This window comes from Silurus meridionalis, chromosome 4, assembly GCF_014805685.1.
Source record: "Silurus meridionalis isolate SWU-2019-XX chromosome 4, ASM1480568v1, whole genome shotgun sequence".
NCBI classification, from domain to species: Eukaryota; Metazoa; Chordata; class Actinopteri; order Siluriformes; family Siluridae; genus Silurus; species Silurus meridionalis.
Window position 1 is genome coordinate 31,208,899 of NC_060887.1, and position 16,175 is coordinate 31,225,073.

Sequence of the window (16,175 nt, forward strand, 5' to 3'; positions counted from 1 at the left end):
GCATGTGAGATACTGCTGTTGGTATACAGTATAGCTTAATGTGAACAAAGTGGCTTATCATGCTCCCCCCCCAAACTAAATCTTTTTAAATAACCGTAGAAACAGATTGGTTAAGTGCATGTACAGGATGGGCAAATTGATAGATGAGAGACAATAATGTGTCTAAAGAATTGGTTTTTCATTCTTATAACTTTATGCCATCGATGAGACTTTGTGATGCAATGGCTCGCCCCTGCTTCAAATGAAATCAGTCAAATTTTGTCGCATACACATTCATACTGAGTATAGTGAAGTGATTTTTACAACTGTCCAACATGTAAATAGAAATAGAATATGAAAAAACTTAATAAAAATATAAAGTATAAAAGTATATATAAAAGTATAAATTATAACAAAAGATAAAACAATATAACAAATATACTATAAATAATAATAATATTAGGGCTGCAGCTAACTATTATGTTGATAAACTAGGAATCGTACGATTACATTTTCTTGATTAATCGAATGAAATCTTTTTTTTTATGAGATGTTTTGCTTATTATAACTATATAGAACATTAATTCAGGGTATTTATGTATAAAAGTGTACATGAAAAATGCAAAAGCCACATATTGAGTTCATCTTTAATTTATACATTTTAAAGTTTATAGTAGCTGCTTGTTAAAAAGTAAAAAAAAATCACTCATGCTGTTTGAGTATGCAAGGTAAAGCAATCTGTGTAAATCAACATTTGCATTGTATTTTGCAAATGGCAAGTTAACAACCATGATTTAAAAAAAAATCTATATAAAATATAATACAACATTGTATTGACAATTTTTGTTTAAAGAAAAATACACAGATCATTTAAAGATATAAGCATCTAGAATATATAATTGAATTTTTTATTATAATTTAATGACATATGCATAAATTAAATATACAAACATTGAAAACAAGCATTTGAACGTATTAAAGCTGCAGTAAATCACGTTTGAAAACAGATAGTTAACAGTTGTAGTGGACAAATGCTATAAAAAGAGAATGGAATGGAAAAATGCACCAAGCTGACAGGCTTCATTAAAAAAAAAAGAAAAATATATGCGTTGGTTGAGCATTTGCTGAAAACAACAACAGTAACGTAAATGTGAACATTTATTGCTGCTGTTATTTGCTGCTTTTAGATTAATGTTTGTTCGCACCTTTTTAATTGAATCCATCACTATGTCGCGAGTAAGCTAATTGCGCAACCTGATGCTCATGAGCCATGCCAGAACAAATCTAGTGCGACTGTCCTGAAGTTAGCAAACAAGCAGTTTACACAATAACACTACATTAAACTATATAACTATATAATTTTCACATGGTTTCACATATATATATATATATATATATATATATATATATATATATATATATATATATATATATATATATATATGTATCGATAACCACATTCGTTGACAAGGAATTTCATTTTCGATTATTATCGGATTTTATCAATTAGTTGTTGCAAACCTAAACAATATACTATAAAATATATATGCAAAAATATATAGACAGAAAAGGGTGGGTATGTATATGACAAAGATACACTATATTGCTAAAAGTTTGCAGACACCTGGTCATAAATTGTCAGTGTAGTGACCACGCGATGGGAGCGGAAGTAACTCTATTATGTTTATTTGAAGTATTCAGTACATAAACAAAGGACAGGGAGCATTACAAACTGTGATGCGGGTTGAGTCTGTAATGCTCATTTAATCCGATATGGAAGTACAATCCATTCGGGAAAGTATAATCCATATGGAAAGGGTAATCCGGAAAGCGAGGGTAATCTGTGGGACAGGAAGAAGGAACAGGAACCAGCAGGGAATGCTGGCAGTCTGGAACCAGGTAGATCACCGTAGCCATCTAGTAGGTCCGACATCAAGCGAGGCGGAACGGGAGCTTATAAAGGGGAATCATGATGAGGAACAGGTGCCGTTGTTTAACGCTGAGAGTGGCAGATAGAGGCAGCGTGAGAACCTCCGAGGGGGACATGGCAGGTGGATCCCTGACATAAATATGGTATGTGCTTTTTGTATGTATTCAATAAAAGCATTCTGTCACAAGGTTCGGAAGCATGCATTTCAGCGGTTTCCTCCTGTGCTCAGTTCTGCCTCTCTCCCTCTGAGAAGGTGAGAGGGATGGAGCTCTGCAAAGCCTCAGAGACAACCCCTTACCCAGTGCACTTCCAGGAGCTATTAGAGGTAGTGGCCCATGCCAAGCCATGCTTGAAATAATAATTAAAATAATAAATGTCCGGCCGGTCAGCAGCAAGCTCACCCATCCAGTAAGCTTGATGAGCGCTTTCTGCAACCCATGTCACTGCCACCAGGCCAGGGTTTGCCCCTTCTTTTTTGTTTTTTTTTTGGACCTTTACCGAGGTGTCCAAGTCTTGAGCGAAGCCTCATTCAGCCCATCCCTTAAAAAAATAATTGTGTTTATGGGACGATTCTCTGGGTTGTAGAGACACTGGCTAGCTATTTCTCCCCAGGTGCTGCATCATCACTAAAAACCCCGGCGCTGCCCACCAAGCTCGGCAGGCACAGACCCAACCACAACCCTGCACCTCCAGCATCGTGAGGTGCAAAAAGGTGCAAGAAGCCCTGTGAGTTGATAGGTCTGAGGATCATAACCTTCAATAGAGGAGCTTCAGCCAAAAAGTCCTGATACAGGACTATCTGGGGACTCCCCCAGAAAGGAGCACTGTGCACCTCAGGATACGATGCCCGCCCTGCCCCGGTGACTCAGGAAGCTGGTCTGTTAATCCTGCCACTTTCAGTGCTTCAGGGCATGGCCAGCTCCAGTGAATGCCCTCCCCGTTTCCGCCCGGTACCGCAGCAGAATTGGAGGGTTTGCTGCCTCTCAGGAAGCCTCTAGAATTGCACCAGGGCATAGCTCTGGCTCTAGGCACACCAGAGAACAGACTATCTAGTGATCTGCCAGATGTGTCTTGATGGGTCCCTGCGAGTCTTGTCCGCTACGGTTTAACAGGGTATGTCTCACCCTGGTAGGGCCCAAGCAGGCTCTGGTCATGAAACATGGAAAGTTTCTGAGGTTTGCTTTTCAGGGTCGAAGCTTATTAATACCAGGTCCTTCCGTTTCATCTTGCCCTCTCACCCCGCACCTTCACGAGACTTCACATTCGCAAGTCTTCATTCTAGATTATATTAACAATTGGTTGATACTGGCTCAGTTGGAGCAGCTGGCAGTCCGGCAATGAGATGTCATTCTTGCCCACATGTGGGAAATGGAGTTATGGCTAAACGACAAAAAGAGTGTGCTTTTTCCATTACTGAGAACCACCTATCAGGCATAGTATGGGATTTGACCGTTATGCGGGCACAGTTCCTCGCTTGTGTCGAATCCATCCTTATGGCTGTCGAGAGTGAGGGAAGGCCAGTCACTCACTGTGAAGAAGCTTTAAGACTGCTGGGTCTGAGGGCGGCAGCGTCCAATGTGATTCCACTTTGTCTTCTGCACATGAGACCTCTCCAGTGGTGGCTCAGAGCCCAAGGGTTCTCTTGGAGGGCAATTGACACCGTACAATCAAGGTCACATGGCGAGTCCTACGTGCCTTAGATGTGTGGAGAGTTCCCAGGTTCCTGTCTCAGGCCCTGTGCTGCGAGTTCCTGGTCTTCACATAATGCTTACGACAGGGCTGGGGAGTGGTCATGAATGGCCGCTCCGCACCTGGTCTCTAAGGAAGACCCCATCACACATGGCATATCAATTGCCTGAGATGCTGGCCATGACTCTTATTTCCAAAGCATTGTTGACACAGCTCGAGTTCCTGAAAGGGAACAACTCTAGGTTACGTATGTAACCCTGGTTCCCTGAGGAAATAAGATGTTGCGTCTCCATGCCACACTGCCTGCATCCCTTCAGCGCTTCCTTCCCTTTTTCAAAGCTAGCACTGGTTTCACTTAATGTGCGGTTTATAGGTTCCTGGTCATGACATCAACCCACTGGTGAATTTCCATTAGACTGATTACACACATGATTCAGAGTGTGGACAACGTGAAATTGTTCCCAAAGCGTTGTTGACGCAGAGTCTTGTTCCCTCAGGGAACCAGGGTTACATATGTAACATAGAGACGATTTCCCACTCCAACACATGCAAAGCATATGTTCATGGAGTTTGCTTTGTGCATAGGAGCATTTACATGCTGGAACAGGTTTGGGTCTTCTAGTTTGAGTGAATGGAAATTTTCATGCTGCCTCTACCATAGATATTCTATACAAATGTGTGTCTTCAGCTTTGCGAAAGCAGTTTGGGAAAGAATCACATATGGCTGGGAAAGTCAAGTGTCCAAATACTTTTGTCCATATGGTTTATTTCTAGTAGTCCACAGTGTCATAGTCACTAAAGTGTTCATGTGCTGTATTGAAGTGTCACTGAGGTGTGCCAGTCCAGTGTTAAAATAAAGTCATATAATTGATAAGCTTTAAAAATTAAACATTAGTTTGGTTGAGAAAGAACGGGCAAGCATCAGTTGTGGGCGACAAGGATAGTGCTTGCTGGATGTTGGACATTGGATCGGATAATTGTGGGTTAATTTCTCCGCACTACCAAGCTAATCTTTCTTTGCTCCTGAGCAAGGCAAAAGCTCTCAACTGCTTAATTGTATAAATGAGATAATTGTCACTCTAAATAAGGGTGTCTGCCAAATGCCAGAAATGTAATGTAAATGCCTTGAGGAGAAGCATCAGAAACAAAGTTGATGTGGAAACTCAGTGATTAAGATGTCGGACTTCTAATCGAAATGTCATGGGTTCCATTCCCAGCATCACTAAGATGCCACTGTTGGGCCCTTAAACAGTTGCTCTGGATAAGCTTGTCTGCTAGATGCAGTAAACGAGTGGAGGCGGATGAGCCCGGCTGCTAACACGCATTGATCCTGACCTGTGACTCGTTACAGCCAGTCTTCTTAGTCCTGTCTTTTAGTTCTTTAAGATTGGCTGTAACCAAAAAGAGAGAGAGATGAGTAACAGAGAGCTGTGTGTGCATTTTAGTAGCTACATTGAAAAATAAAAGCTAAGAATTGGAAAATAAATAAAGAAGTGATTGCTCTGTTAACATTGTGTTGTTCTTCTTGAGTCTTTTTCCACATCCTCACACTTCAGTATTCTACAGTTAGATTTCATCATGACCAGCTATCAATGCATGTTGTACAGTAAAAGCCTTCGACAAATGTAAAAGAACACATGACTCCAACACATGAATGCAAAACAAATTTTGCAAATAAAAAAAGCAAAAGGGTCTATTCCAAGGCTCAGTGGAGACCATAGCATCTCTTGCTGAACTCTTTATATTTTGATAAACTTAACATAGATCTTTTAAAATGGAAAAACATTTTAGGACCATCTGCTATAGAGAATATTGTACACATAATAATCTTGCAGGCTAAAGTCTCATCTGCTATAAAAGCTCTTGTGTACTGTAAGAAAAATGGTAAGTTAGTGGCAAGCTGCCACTTTTGTGCACCTGAGAATGACCCTTAACCCCTTAGCTTCTCAGTTGTAGGAATGACATAAAGGTAAGTCGCTCTGAATAAGGGTATCTGCCAAATGCCATCAGTGTAAATGGTTGCATATTAAATCGCCAATTTTAGAAGTAAATCAGGGATATTGCTGGCTTCTGTTGGTGGTGGCTGGTTGAGGAAGATGGTGATTGGTTTGTGGTTGTTTTTCACGTTCAAGTGATTTTTATTGTGGTTCAGCTATTTGATTTTGTATGACAAATACATACATATAATAGTAGTAATAATAATAATAATAATAATAATAATACAATTGCATTTTCTTATAATAGTTCAGCAAAAATATTTTATTTTATATTGCCAGTTAAAATCTTAATTCATTTTTTATTATTTTCTTTTTAAACAAGGCCTCTAAGGATTTCTTCTTTACATGAAGCCTTGTCAATAAGTGAATATTTAACAAGTAAATCTACATTTCACTTCATATACATTTTTGGCATTTGGCATACACTCTTATCCAGCTTGACTTATAATTATATAATTTATACAATTTAGCAATTGAGGATTATAGCCCTTGCTCAATTGCCAAACAGTGTCAGCTTTGTGGTGCTAGGATGCAAACACACTGTCTCCAGATTAGTCCAAAGTCCAACGTCTTGACCACCGAGTTACCACCTCCTCACATCATGTTGTCCTTGCAGGCTATTAAGTGGATTCTTACACAACTAGAAGGGAAATAAACTGCTAGCATTATTATGTGCTATTAATTTTCAGATTTTTTTAAGCGGTGACAGGATGCACAGTTATCCCTCACTCACCCGCTGCTCCCGGGAGTTATGGAGAGAGTTTGCCAGGAAGGAGTCCGTCTCCTCCTGGTGGCACCTTGATGGCTGGGCAGACCATGGTTCACGGACCTGGTGTCCTTCCTTGAGGAACCTTCTTGGGAGGGATTTCCTCTCCCAGGCGGGGGGGCAGGTCTGTGGGCTCAGTTCTTAGTAGCTGGTCTCTCTACTGAGGTAATGGAGACCATCCTCCAATCCAGAGCTCCCTCTATAAGGAGGTCGTATGCCGCTAAATTGCACTTGTTCTCTGCATGGTGCAAGCACCACCAGTTGGACCCAGTCAATTGGTTCAGTGCTGGAGTTCCTGCAGGAAAAGTTTGAGGCAGGGTTGCCCCCTTCGACCCAGAAGGGTTACGTGTCCGCTGTCGCAGCTTATTGTGCCCCGCTTGCTGGGCAGTCGCTGGGTAGACACCCTTTGGTAACACGTTTCCCGCACAGCTCCCTTACAACCTGTCGTGCTGCAGGCATTATACCATCCTCCTTTTTCAAGCCCCTGATCAGGAGAAACAAAATCGACTGTACATCCATTGGATGAGTCCATGGAGAACGTCGGAGCAACTGTTTGTCTGTCCCCTATAGGAAAGGGTTTCCTGCCAACAAGCAGACTTTCAGTAGGTGGATTGTGGATGTTATTTCATCTTCATATGAGTCCTCTGGTCTCCCCGCTCCTTTCGGGGTCAAGGCTCACTCCACTCGGAGTGTGGCAGCCTCTACTGATCCGCTGGAGTTCCACTCCAGGACATTTCCAACGCTGCGGGCTGGACCACCTCGCTGACTTTGGCAGTGTGTCAAAGGAAGCGTGGCTCCTCCCTCCTGAAACCACAGTGAAATATTTGAACACTGTGACATTACTGAGATTCTTCTTTAAATCGTTCACAAAGGTTTTTAGCAGTTAGTGGTGAAAAAGCAAAATACTTAAGTCACAATTGCCTTGTCATACATGCCAAGCAAATATACTGTGATAACCTAGGGTGAGTCATTTGCAGTGTCACTCACTTGCAAAAGCTTGTGATTTTAAGCATGCTGAATAAAGAAAATTACTAGACTGTCTACTGATAACTCGAAGTTATCTCTAACCTTTGTTGCCCTTAACCTTTTTTCCTTTTTAACCTATTTTCACTGACCGGTTAAATGTTAGACAATATTTTCACGGACTGGCCTTTAAGGAGTGGCAGATAAATACAACAAAATAACATGATAAGACATTAAATACATTACATTAAATACAATATATATTATATATACAGTACAGACCAAAAGTTTGGACACACCTGCTCATTCAGAGTTTTCTTTATTTTCATGACTATGAAAATTGTAGAGTCACACTGAAGGCATCAAAACTATGAATTAACACATGTGGAATTATATACATAACAAAAAAGTGAACTGAAAATAATTAATATTGTAGGTTCTTTAAAGTAGGCATCAAGAGAATGTCAAGAGTGTGCAAAGCAGTAATCTAAGCAAAAGGTGGCTACTTTGAAGAACCTACAATATGATATATTTTCAGTTATTTCACACTTTTTTGTTATGTATATAATTCCACATGTGTTAATTCATAGTTTTGATGCCTTCAGTGACTACAATTTTCATAGTCATGAAAATAAAGAAAACTCTTTGAATGAGCAGGTGTGTCCAAACTTTTGGTCTGTACTGTACGCCATTAAAACTGGTATTTTCCAAATATTATAATAAACATGAATCCACTGTGTTGTTTTTTTGTTCATTTTGCTATCTTGGGGGTTTAAATTTAGCGGTAATGTATTATGTGTTACCGGCCAGAGCAGGTAACCCTATTAAGAAGGTAGCAGATGTAGGTAAGACATGTGACCGAGGCATCTTGACATGCATTAACAGTGAGTCTTTTCAAATGTGGTGAAAAGAATCTGAAATAAAACATCGTTCAGAATCAGATAATAAATAAAACGGAAATAATGTAAGTTATGTATTCTTTCTGTGCGGTACTAATTGACCCACGGACCGGTGCCGGTCCGCAGCCCGGGGGTTGGGGACCACTGGCCTAAACTACAGCTGTTTAAAGGCTCACTAACAATACATGAAAGTTCTGAAATATTGTTCTTATTCTCTCTTCAACAGTAGTATCACATTTAAGCATTTAGATATATGGGGCTAGATAAAGAACGAATGATAAGAACTTAAAGCCCGTGACACACCAAGCTGATGGTCGGCTGTCAGGAAAATGTTGGGGGAAGGGGGGTTTAATTGTCAGTCAGCTTTAGGTCTTTCTGCACCGTTGGTTCAAGTCAAAACGCGTTAGCTGTTTTTCGTCAATTTTGTATGTCGAATCGGAGGCGGAGCTCATTGGTGAGAAAGGGGACTCCAATTGGTTACTTAGCTTAGCAATTAGAGCACATGAGAAAAAAAAATTTAACACGCTTGTTGTCATTCTTGCATGACTTTTGCGTGACTTTTGCAAGACTTTTGCATGTCTGCAAAAGACATGCAACTTTGCAGACTTTGCAGACATGATTGAAAAATGCTACAAAATGTGTGCCTGCCGAATAATCCGCCTAATATGCAGCACAATCGGCCGATGAAGATTAAATAAAAATGCAAAAAATCCACCCAATTAATCAGGCGACCTCTAGTGAAAACGTCAAAGCCCCTGGACATTGCAAAGTTTAAAATATTTGCCTCGATTTTCTTCCCCACATTATATAGCTGAGACCAAGATTTGTTTCAAGTATTACCATGGAGTGAGCGGAGCACTGAGAGCCACTACCCCCTGCGTAACTGTGAGAAACCCTTCTGCCATTGTGAGTACACATACTCTTACTCACAAACACACACACACACACACACACACACACACACACACACACACACACACACACACACTGTTGATGACTTTGACTCTAATAAAACATGACAAGTGATTTCACAATAAAGCTAGCGACATTGCGACAGAAGGCAGACATATACAAAGCACCAAATAAAAAAAAATAACATATATTCATTCAAAGCCAATGTATTGGCATAGATTTTATTAATGCTCCAATAATCTTTTTAAAAAAAACTTGTATTCATTGTATGAGTGACATACATATTTTTTCTGTTTGGTTTAAAATTAATTTTACATTTATAATTGCTTTGTTTTTACTACATTTTAATTAAGTTTTCTTTCAATGTTAAGAGAAGGCATAGGAAAGGGTAAAAGTAAAATAGGACGGTTGAAATGTATCTGTCTAGAATTTAATCTTCGATTTTTTTTTTTTTATAAAACAATACATCCAGAATCATTAAAGTTTATATATCAACATTGAGACTATCTGATATGCATCTACTTACTTGCTTGAATTGACTGCACTTACCCAACTTTTCCCAAAAGATCTATTCATAACAGTAGACTTAATTTTGTTTACAACTGTAATCCATAGTGTATTTGTTGGGGGTTCCTGCTGCATCAATCTTTTTATTATGTCCTTTGTACCAACTAGCATTAGTATTTCAAGTTTTGTTGAAGCACTGTACTAAGGTAAATGTACCGCAATGGTATATTGTCTATTCAAAATCTATCGAATAATGTTTCTAATCTCTCTTCACTACAATTCAGTTTTTAGAGAACCCCTGATATTGCTCATGTTAAACAATGCTTTTTATCCGTTAATGTTAAAATAAGAAAACTGTTTTACACTGTAAACAACCAAACACAACATTCAACATTCAACGCTTCCTCTGAAATTCACATATTACATTTCCTCTGAGAATTTTTTGAAGCTGTAGGTTGATGGGCATCTTTTAGTTATTTGTATACTTTAGTGTATCCTGTAGACCATTGATATCAGCAAACCCTCAAGTGTTCATACACCCATTAAAGTTTAAAGGAATATATTCCTTCCTAATATTTTTAATACTTACTTTACAAAGCTTTATCATTAGTGCCAGATTATGAACCTGTCCATTAAGATCACATATCTACTTAGCCATGGTGTAGCAGAGAAAGATTTTCTATACATCATGTCATAAAAATGGTTTTAACCCATTTTGTGGCTTGCAGGGAATAGAAATCATCACTGTCCTTCTTATTTGAGGCCAAGCTAGAAAGATTATTTGTCTAAAGATTAAATATAGTTTGTCTAGAAAGACCATGCGACTGATATGTCAGTTGTGTTTTAGGATAAACTGACTTTATAAAGCATTGTTAAAAATTGAAAATAATCATCTTTAGAAAATAATCATCCTAGTTCCTAGGGAACACGGCTGTGTTGTCCATTCTTTGAATAATGTGTGTAATCAGTTAAAATTGGAAGCAAGCTGTCACCGGCGAGGTGACGTCACGACCAGGAAGTATTAAATGCACATAGAGTAAAGGAGTGGAAGTGGAGGTGTGGCATAGAGATGCAGCATCTCGTTTCCTCAGGGTACTAGGGTTACATACGTAACCTAGAGACGTTCCCTTTCAGGAACTCGAGCTGCGAACGCTTTGGGAACGAGAGTCCAATACCACCGCACTGACCAGTCCCTGACTAATGTGAAAGAGCACAGCTAGGTCGAAGGACAGAAGTGCCAGGAGTGGCACAGAGGTCAAGGTTGTAAAACCTGACAAAGGTGAGTGGGGTGGACCAGTCCGCAGCGTTGCAGAGGTCTTGGAGGGACACTCCAGAGGACCAAGCCTTAGAGGCTGCCCCACTCCGGGTTGATTGCCCTCTGACCCTGAATGGAATGGGGAGACCAGAGGACCCATAAGAAGACGCAATAGAGTTAATGATCCATTGTCTAAGTGTCTGCTTATGAGCAGGAAGGCCTCTCCTCTGAGGGCCATAGCAGATGAACAATTGTTCCGACTTCTTCCAAGGACTTGTCCTGTGGACATAACAGTCCAGTGCTCGGACCAGGCACAGCCGGTTCAATCTCTCCTGGTCTGGGGTCTGGAAAGGAGGAGGATTGAATGCCTGGAGCCTGACAGGTCATGGGATGACTGAGTGCACCTTGTGGATGAAACCCTAGGTAATTGCATGGGCATGCGAGCGAAGTGCTGACAATTGGCTCCCTCAAGAGCCATTATAGCGTGCTCCACTTCCGAACAAGCCACACAAAGGCTGTGTGTATCCCTCCCCGTGATATACTGGTACTTCCTGGTCATGACGTCACCCCACCGGTGACAGCCTGCTTCCAATTTTGACTGATTACACACATTATTCAGAGCAGAGACAATACAGCCACGTTCCCAAAGCGTTCTGACGCAGCTCGGATTCCTGAAAGGGAACTCTTTCCAGCTCTGGCTGCTCTCTTATATCTTCTGATATTGCACAGCTGTAGAGTAGGAGCTTCACAATAAGAGTAAACTTGTTACAGTAACATTCTTGGTGTCTCGATGTTCAAAGATATCAGATACAAGATACAGAGGCTCTTCTTTTCTGCTCTACATACCTGTAGACCTGATGGAATATATAAAATATATATTTTTAAGCGTGAACTTGTTACAGTAACATTCTTGGTGTCTCGATGTTCAAAGATATCAGATACAAGATAAAGATACAAGAAGCTACTAGATTCTGAAGCTGGTGGACAGATAGCATGTGCAAAATTTTTGGAACAGTTTTTATATGATTATCAATGCTATGAAATAAGCATGGATGCTACGTGTGCCACATTTGGCACAAACACAATTTAGTCACACCAGTTCTACAAATGTAACCAATTTAAATATAAATACAATATATTTCATAAATAATTACCCAGCCATTAGTGCACTCTTAGTGCAGGTCCCAAGCCCGGATAAATTGGAAGGGTTGCGTTAGGAAGGGCATCCAGCATAAAATATGTGCCAAATCAAATATGCAGATCACAAATCAGAATTTCATACCAGATCCGAGGTTACCAACAACCGCCACAAGTATTGTTAGCCAACTGTTGGCCAAAGGAGGAGAAGGGGAGGGAAAAGAATTCTACAGAGACAGCAGGGAAAGGAGAAGTGGAGGAGAGTGGAGGTGAAGGCTAGTAAAGGGAGAGAGGTAGCTGATATCATGGATTGGAGAAAGGTATATATGTTGTGTGTTCAGGAGACTGGAAAAGGAGTAAAGCCAGATACATTAGAGGTGGGTTTAAACCATTGTATCATGGTGTTGATTTAAAGAGAACTTGTGTAGTGGTTATCCTGTAGGAACAGTACAGTAAGTGTGTAGTGGAGGTGAATAGAGTTTCTGATATGGTGATGAACATGAATGTCATCAGTGGTTATGCTCCACAAGTGGGTGGTGATATGGAGCACAATTAAGTTAGATGAAGTGGTAGACCTAGGAATGAACGATTGGTGATTGGGGCAGATTTTAATGGGCATGTAGGTGAAGGGAGCAGAGGTGATGAGGAGGTGATGGGTAGATATGGTCTTAGGGAGAGAAATATGGAAGGGCAGATAGTGATAGATTTTGCTAAAAGGATGTAAATGGCAGTGGTGAATATGGAGAAAGATACACACATGTGGACTATATTTTGTGCAGAACCTGGAAGAGATTGGAGACTGTAAGGTGTTGGCAGAGGACAGTGTAACTAGACAGCATCGGATGATGGTCTGTAAGATGATGGCTTTGGAGGTGAAGAATAAAAGGAGGAGAGTGAAGACTGAAAAAAGAATAAGATGGTGGAAACTGAAGGAGGAAGACTGTAGTGTGAGATTTAGGGAAGAGGTCAGACTGGGGCTCGGTGGTGGTGAAGAGGTGCTGAATGATTGGGCAACTACTGCAGAAAGTGATGAAAGACAGCTAGGAAGGTACCTGGTGTGTTAGAAAGGAAGACAAAGAGACGTAGTGGTGGAATGAGTGCAGGAGAGCCTAAGGAGAAAGAGTTTGGCGAAACAGAATTGGGATTGCCAGAGAGATTAGAAAAGTAGTCAGGAGTAGAAGGAGTTGCGGCAGCAGGTGAAGAGGGATGTGGCGAAAGCAAAGGAAAAGGCATATAAGGAGCTGTATGAGAAGTTGGACAGTAAGAAAAGAGAAAAGGATTTGTAGCGATTGGCCAACAGAGGGACAGAGCTGGGAAGGATGTGCTGCAAGTTAGAGCAATAAAGGATGGAGGAAATAAGGAAAATGAGAGAGAGAAAAGGTTGGATGATGTGGAGATGGTGAAGCAGGGAGTGGATAGGATTAGTAGGGGGGAAGTGAGAGCAGCGATTAAGAGGATCAAGAGTGGAAAGTGGGTTGGCCCAGTTGACATAGCAGTGTGTGGACATAGGAGTGTGGAGATGTTTAGTAGTGATGGCAGTGGAGTTTTTAACCAGGTTGTGCAACAAGATTTTGGAAGGTGAGAGGATGCCTGAGGAATGGAGAAGAAGTGTGCTGCTACCGACTTTTAAGAATAAGAGAGATGTGCAGACCTGCAGTAACTACAGGGGTAGAACGTTGATCAGTCAAACCAGTGATCAGTGATGCTATGGGAAAGAGTAGTGGAAGCCAGGCTGATAGAAGAGGTGACAATCTGTGAGCAGCATTATGGTTGCCTTCCGAGAAAGAGCGCCACAGATCATATACACACAGAAGTATAGAGAAGGTTAGAAGGAGTTGCATTGTGTGTTTGTGGATCTAGAGAAAGCATATGACAGGGTGCCAAGAGAGGAGTTGTGGTATTGTAATAGGAAGTCCAGTAGGAAGGACAGATTGGTTCAAGGTGGAGGTGAAACTGCATCAAGGATCGGCTCTGAGCCCTTTCCTGTTTGCAGTGGTGATTGACAGTTTGACAGATGAGGTCAGACAGGAATCTCCATGGACTATGATGTTTTGGATGTGTGCAGAGGAGGGGCATGGGATATATTGGTAGAAGAATGCTGAGAATGCAGCCGCCAGGATGGAGAAAAAGAGGAAGGCCAAGGGGAGATTTATGAATGTGGTGAAGAAAGACATAGAGGTAGTCGGTTTGAAAAAGGCAGATGTAGCGGACAGGGTAGTATGGAAACAGAAGATCCACTGTCGTGACCCCTAATGGGAGCAGCTAAAAGAAGAATATTTTATAAATAATTCCCTGACTTTTTTCCTTGTTCATGTGTCAAGTTTGAACAATGTTATTGGGACACCTGACCCAATGTTATTGGGACACCTGACCTTTCTACCATATGTGGTTCTTCTCCAAATTGTTACCACAAAGCTGGGGGCACACAATTGTACAGGATGTCTTTGAATGCAAAGTAATATAATCTTGGGTTCAATTGAACTTGAAAACCCAAACCTGTTCCAGCTTGGTACTGCCCCTTTGCATCCATGAACCATGGTTTACATGGTTTGGAAAGAACTCTATATGCTATAGAACTGTGATCTCAACCCGACTGAACACCTTTGGGATGAATTGAAACACTGATTGCACCCCAGGCCTTCTTACCTCATCTACATCAGTACCTGACTTTACAAACACTCGTGTAGCTGATGAACACAAATGTCCACAAACATACTCCAAAATGTAATGAAACATCTTCCCAGAAGAGTTGAGGAAATTATAAGAGCAAATTAGGACTAAATGTGGAATGTGATGCTCAAAACGCTAATTTTTTAAATGCAATGTATAAAATATGTTTCTATATTTTGAACCCGATTCATGATGGCTGTTTTTGTTGTCGGCCGTGTCAGCTTATATTGTCACTTCATAACTGATAGATTGAATTCGGAGAAAAATGTCGCACACTGTTTTTAGTCCGTTGCCTTCAGGGCACCTGTCCATTGTTCCGTCTATAAGATTAATGTGTCACCTTTTATTTGTCTTGCTGACCCGGTGTTTTCGTCTCTTCCAGCTTACAATGCTTCTCTGTCACTAAATTTGATTAGAAAGTTGAGTGGTTTTAAAAGTCATGGCAATTAATCACTGGCATGTCCAGTTTTGTCCTCAGTTAACGCCTGGCAATGTTTGTGTAGACTCCATCGTTTACCATTCTAAACTCATCGAAACACTACTTTTGTTTCATGAAGCATAAATAGTCAAGACATTGTCCTTTCAGTATCATCGTCCCCTGGTTAGCATCCAGCTGAAGAGGATGTGGAGATAGAGTTACTGTAGCCATCTGCTATTGTGATGCTGCCACCCTAGGAAATGCTGAGCACCCCTGAACCTGATCCCTGTGCCCTTTCTTAGAGCAGGCATTTAAAAATAACTGCTGGAAGAAGCAGGCAGGCACAGAAAAGGCCAGGTGTGAAAGAGAAAGCAAGAGCCTGGATAACAGGCAAATGGACTGCACACTTTTTCATCGAAACACATGCATCCCATTTATACACTTGTTCCAGTGCTGAGGCTGGGGCAGGCTGAATTTGGGCTGATGTCACCCAGACAGACAGAAGGGAGGAAGAGATGGAGGAAGAAAAACAAGTGCTCGGTCACCTGGATGCCTGACTGGGTGAAGGTACATTATCCTATTAATGTAATAGCAATGGTTGAGAGAGTTGGAGGTATAAGGCGGTAAAGTAGAAGGGCAAGATTCAAGTAAGATGACAACTTTAATGACAGCTACAATTTATCTGTGATCAACAAACTTTAATGAAAATGCTCAGTCGATAAAGAAACACTCTCTGCTTGCTCTACTTGGGTGTGAGCTCATTTGCCAGCCTGTTACTTTAGAAATAATCAGCACACCTAGTGTGTTTTTACGATCATCATCTATCTGTATCACTAGTATAATTTTTAACAAGTTTGCCTTCTCTGACTCACAACATTGATTGCTGAATTGATGATCATGGGATTTTTTTTCCTCCAGTTGTCAGGATTATTGATCACTGTTTTTTGGTCAGTTTGTGAAAACCTTTTGGAAAGTCACTTTGAATACAAGAATACATATCTCAGAAACTGAAAGCATTATAGTTAATGTAAAGTTGAATGTTCTGCAGATTAC

General features: G+C 40.7%; 1 protein-coding gene across 10 annotated transcripts in view; it reads left to right on the plus strand.

Annotated features, from left to right (window-relative positions):
• The window catches only part of LOC124385244 (E3 ubiquitin-protein ligase HECW1), a 100,552-nt gene that overhangs the window by 18,754 nt on the left and 65,623 nt on the right, over nt 1–16,175 (plus strand). For 9 of the 10 annotated variants that reach the window (XM_046848440.1, XM_046848439.1, XM_046848441.1 and 6 more), the window contains one exon: nt 9,035–9,129. In XM_046848440.1, coding sequence (XP_046704396.1) covers nt 9,035–9,129 — 95 coding nt within the window. Of the gene's footprint in view, nt 1–9,034; nt 9,130–15,512; nt 15,690–16,175 lie in introns of those variants that run through there. The other variant, XM_046848447.1, reaches the window with a different exon arrangement.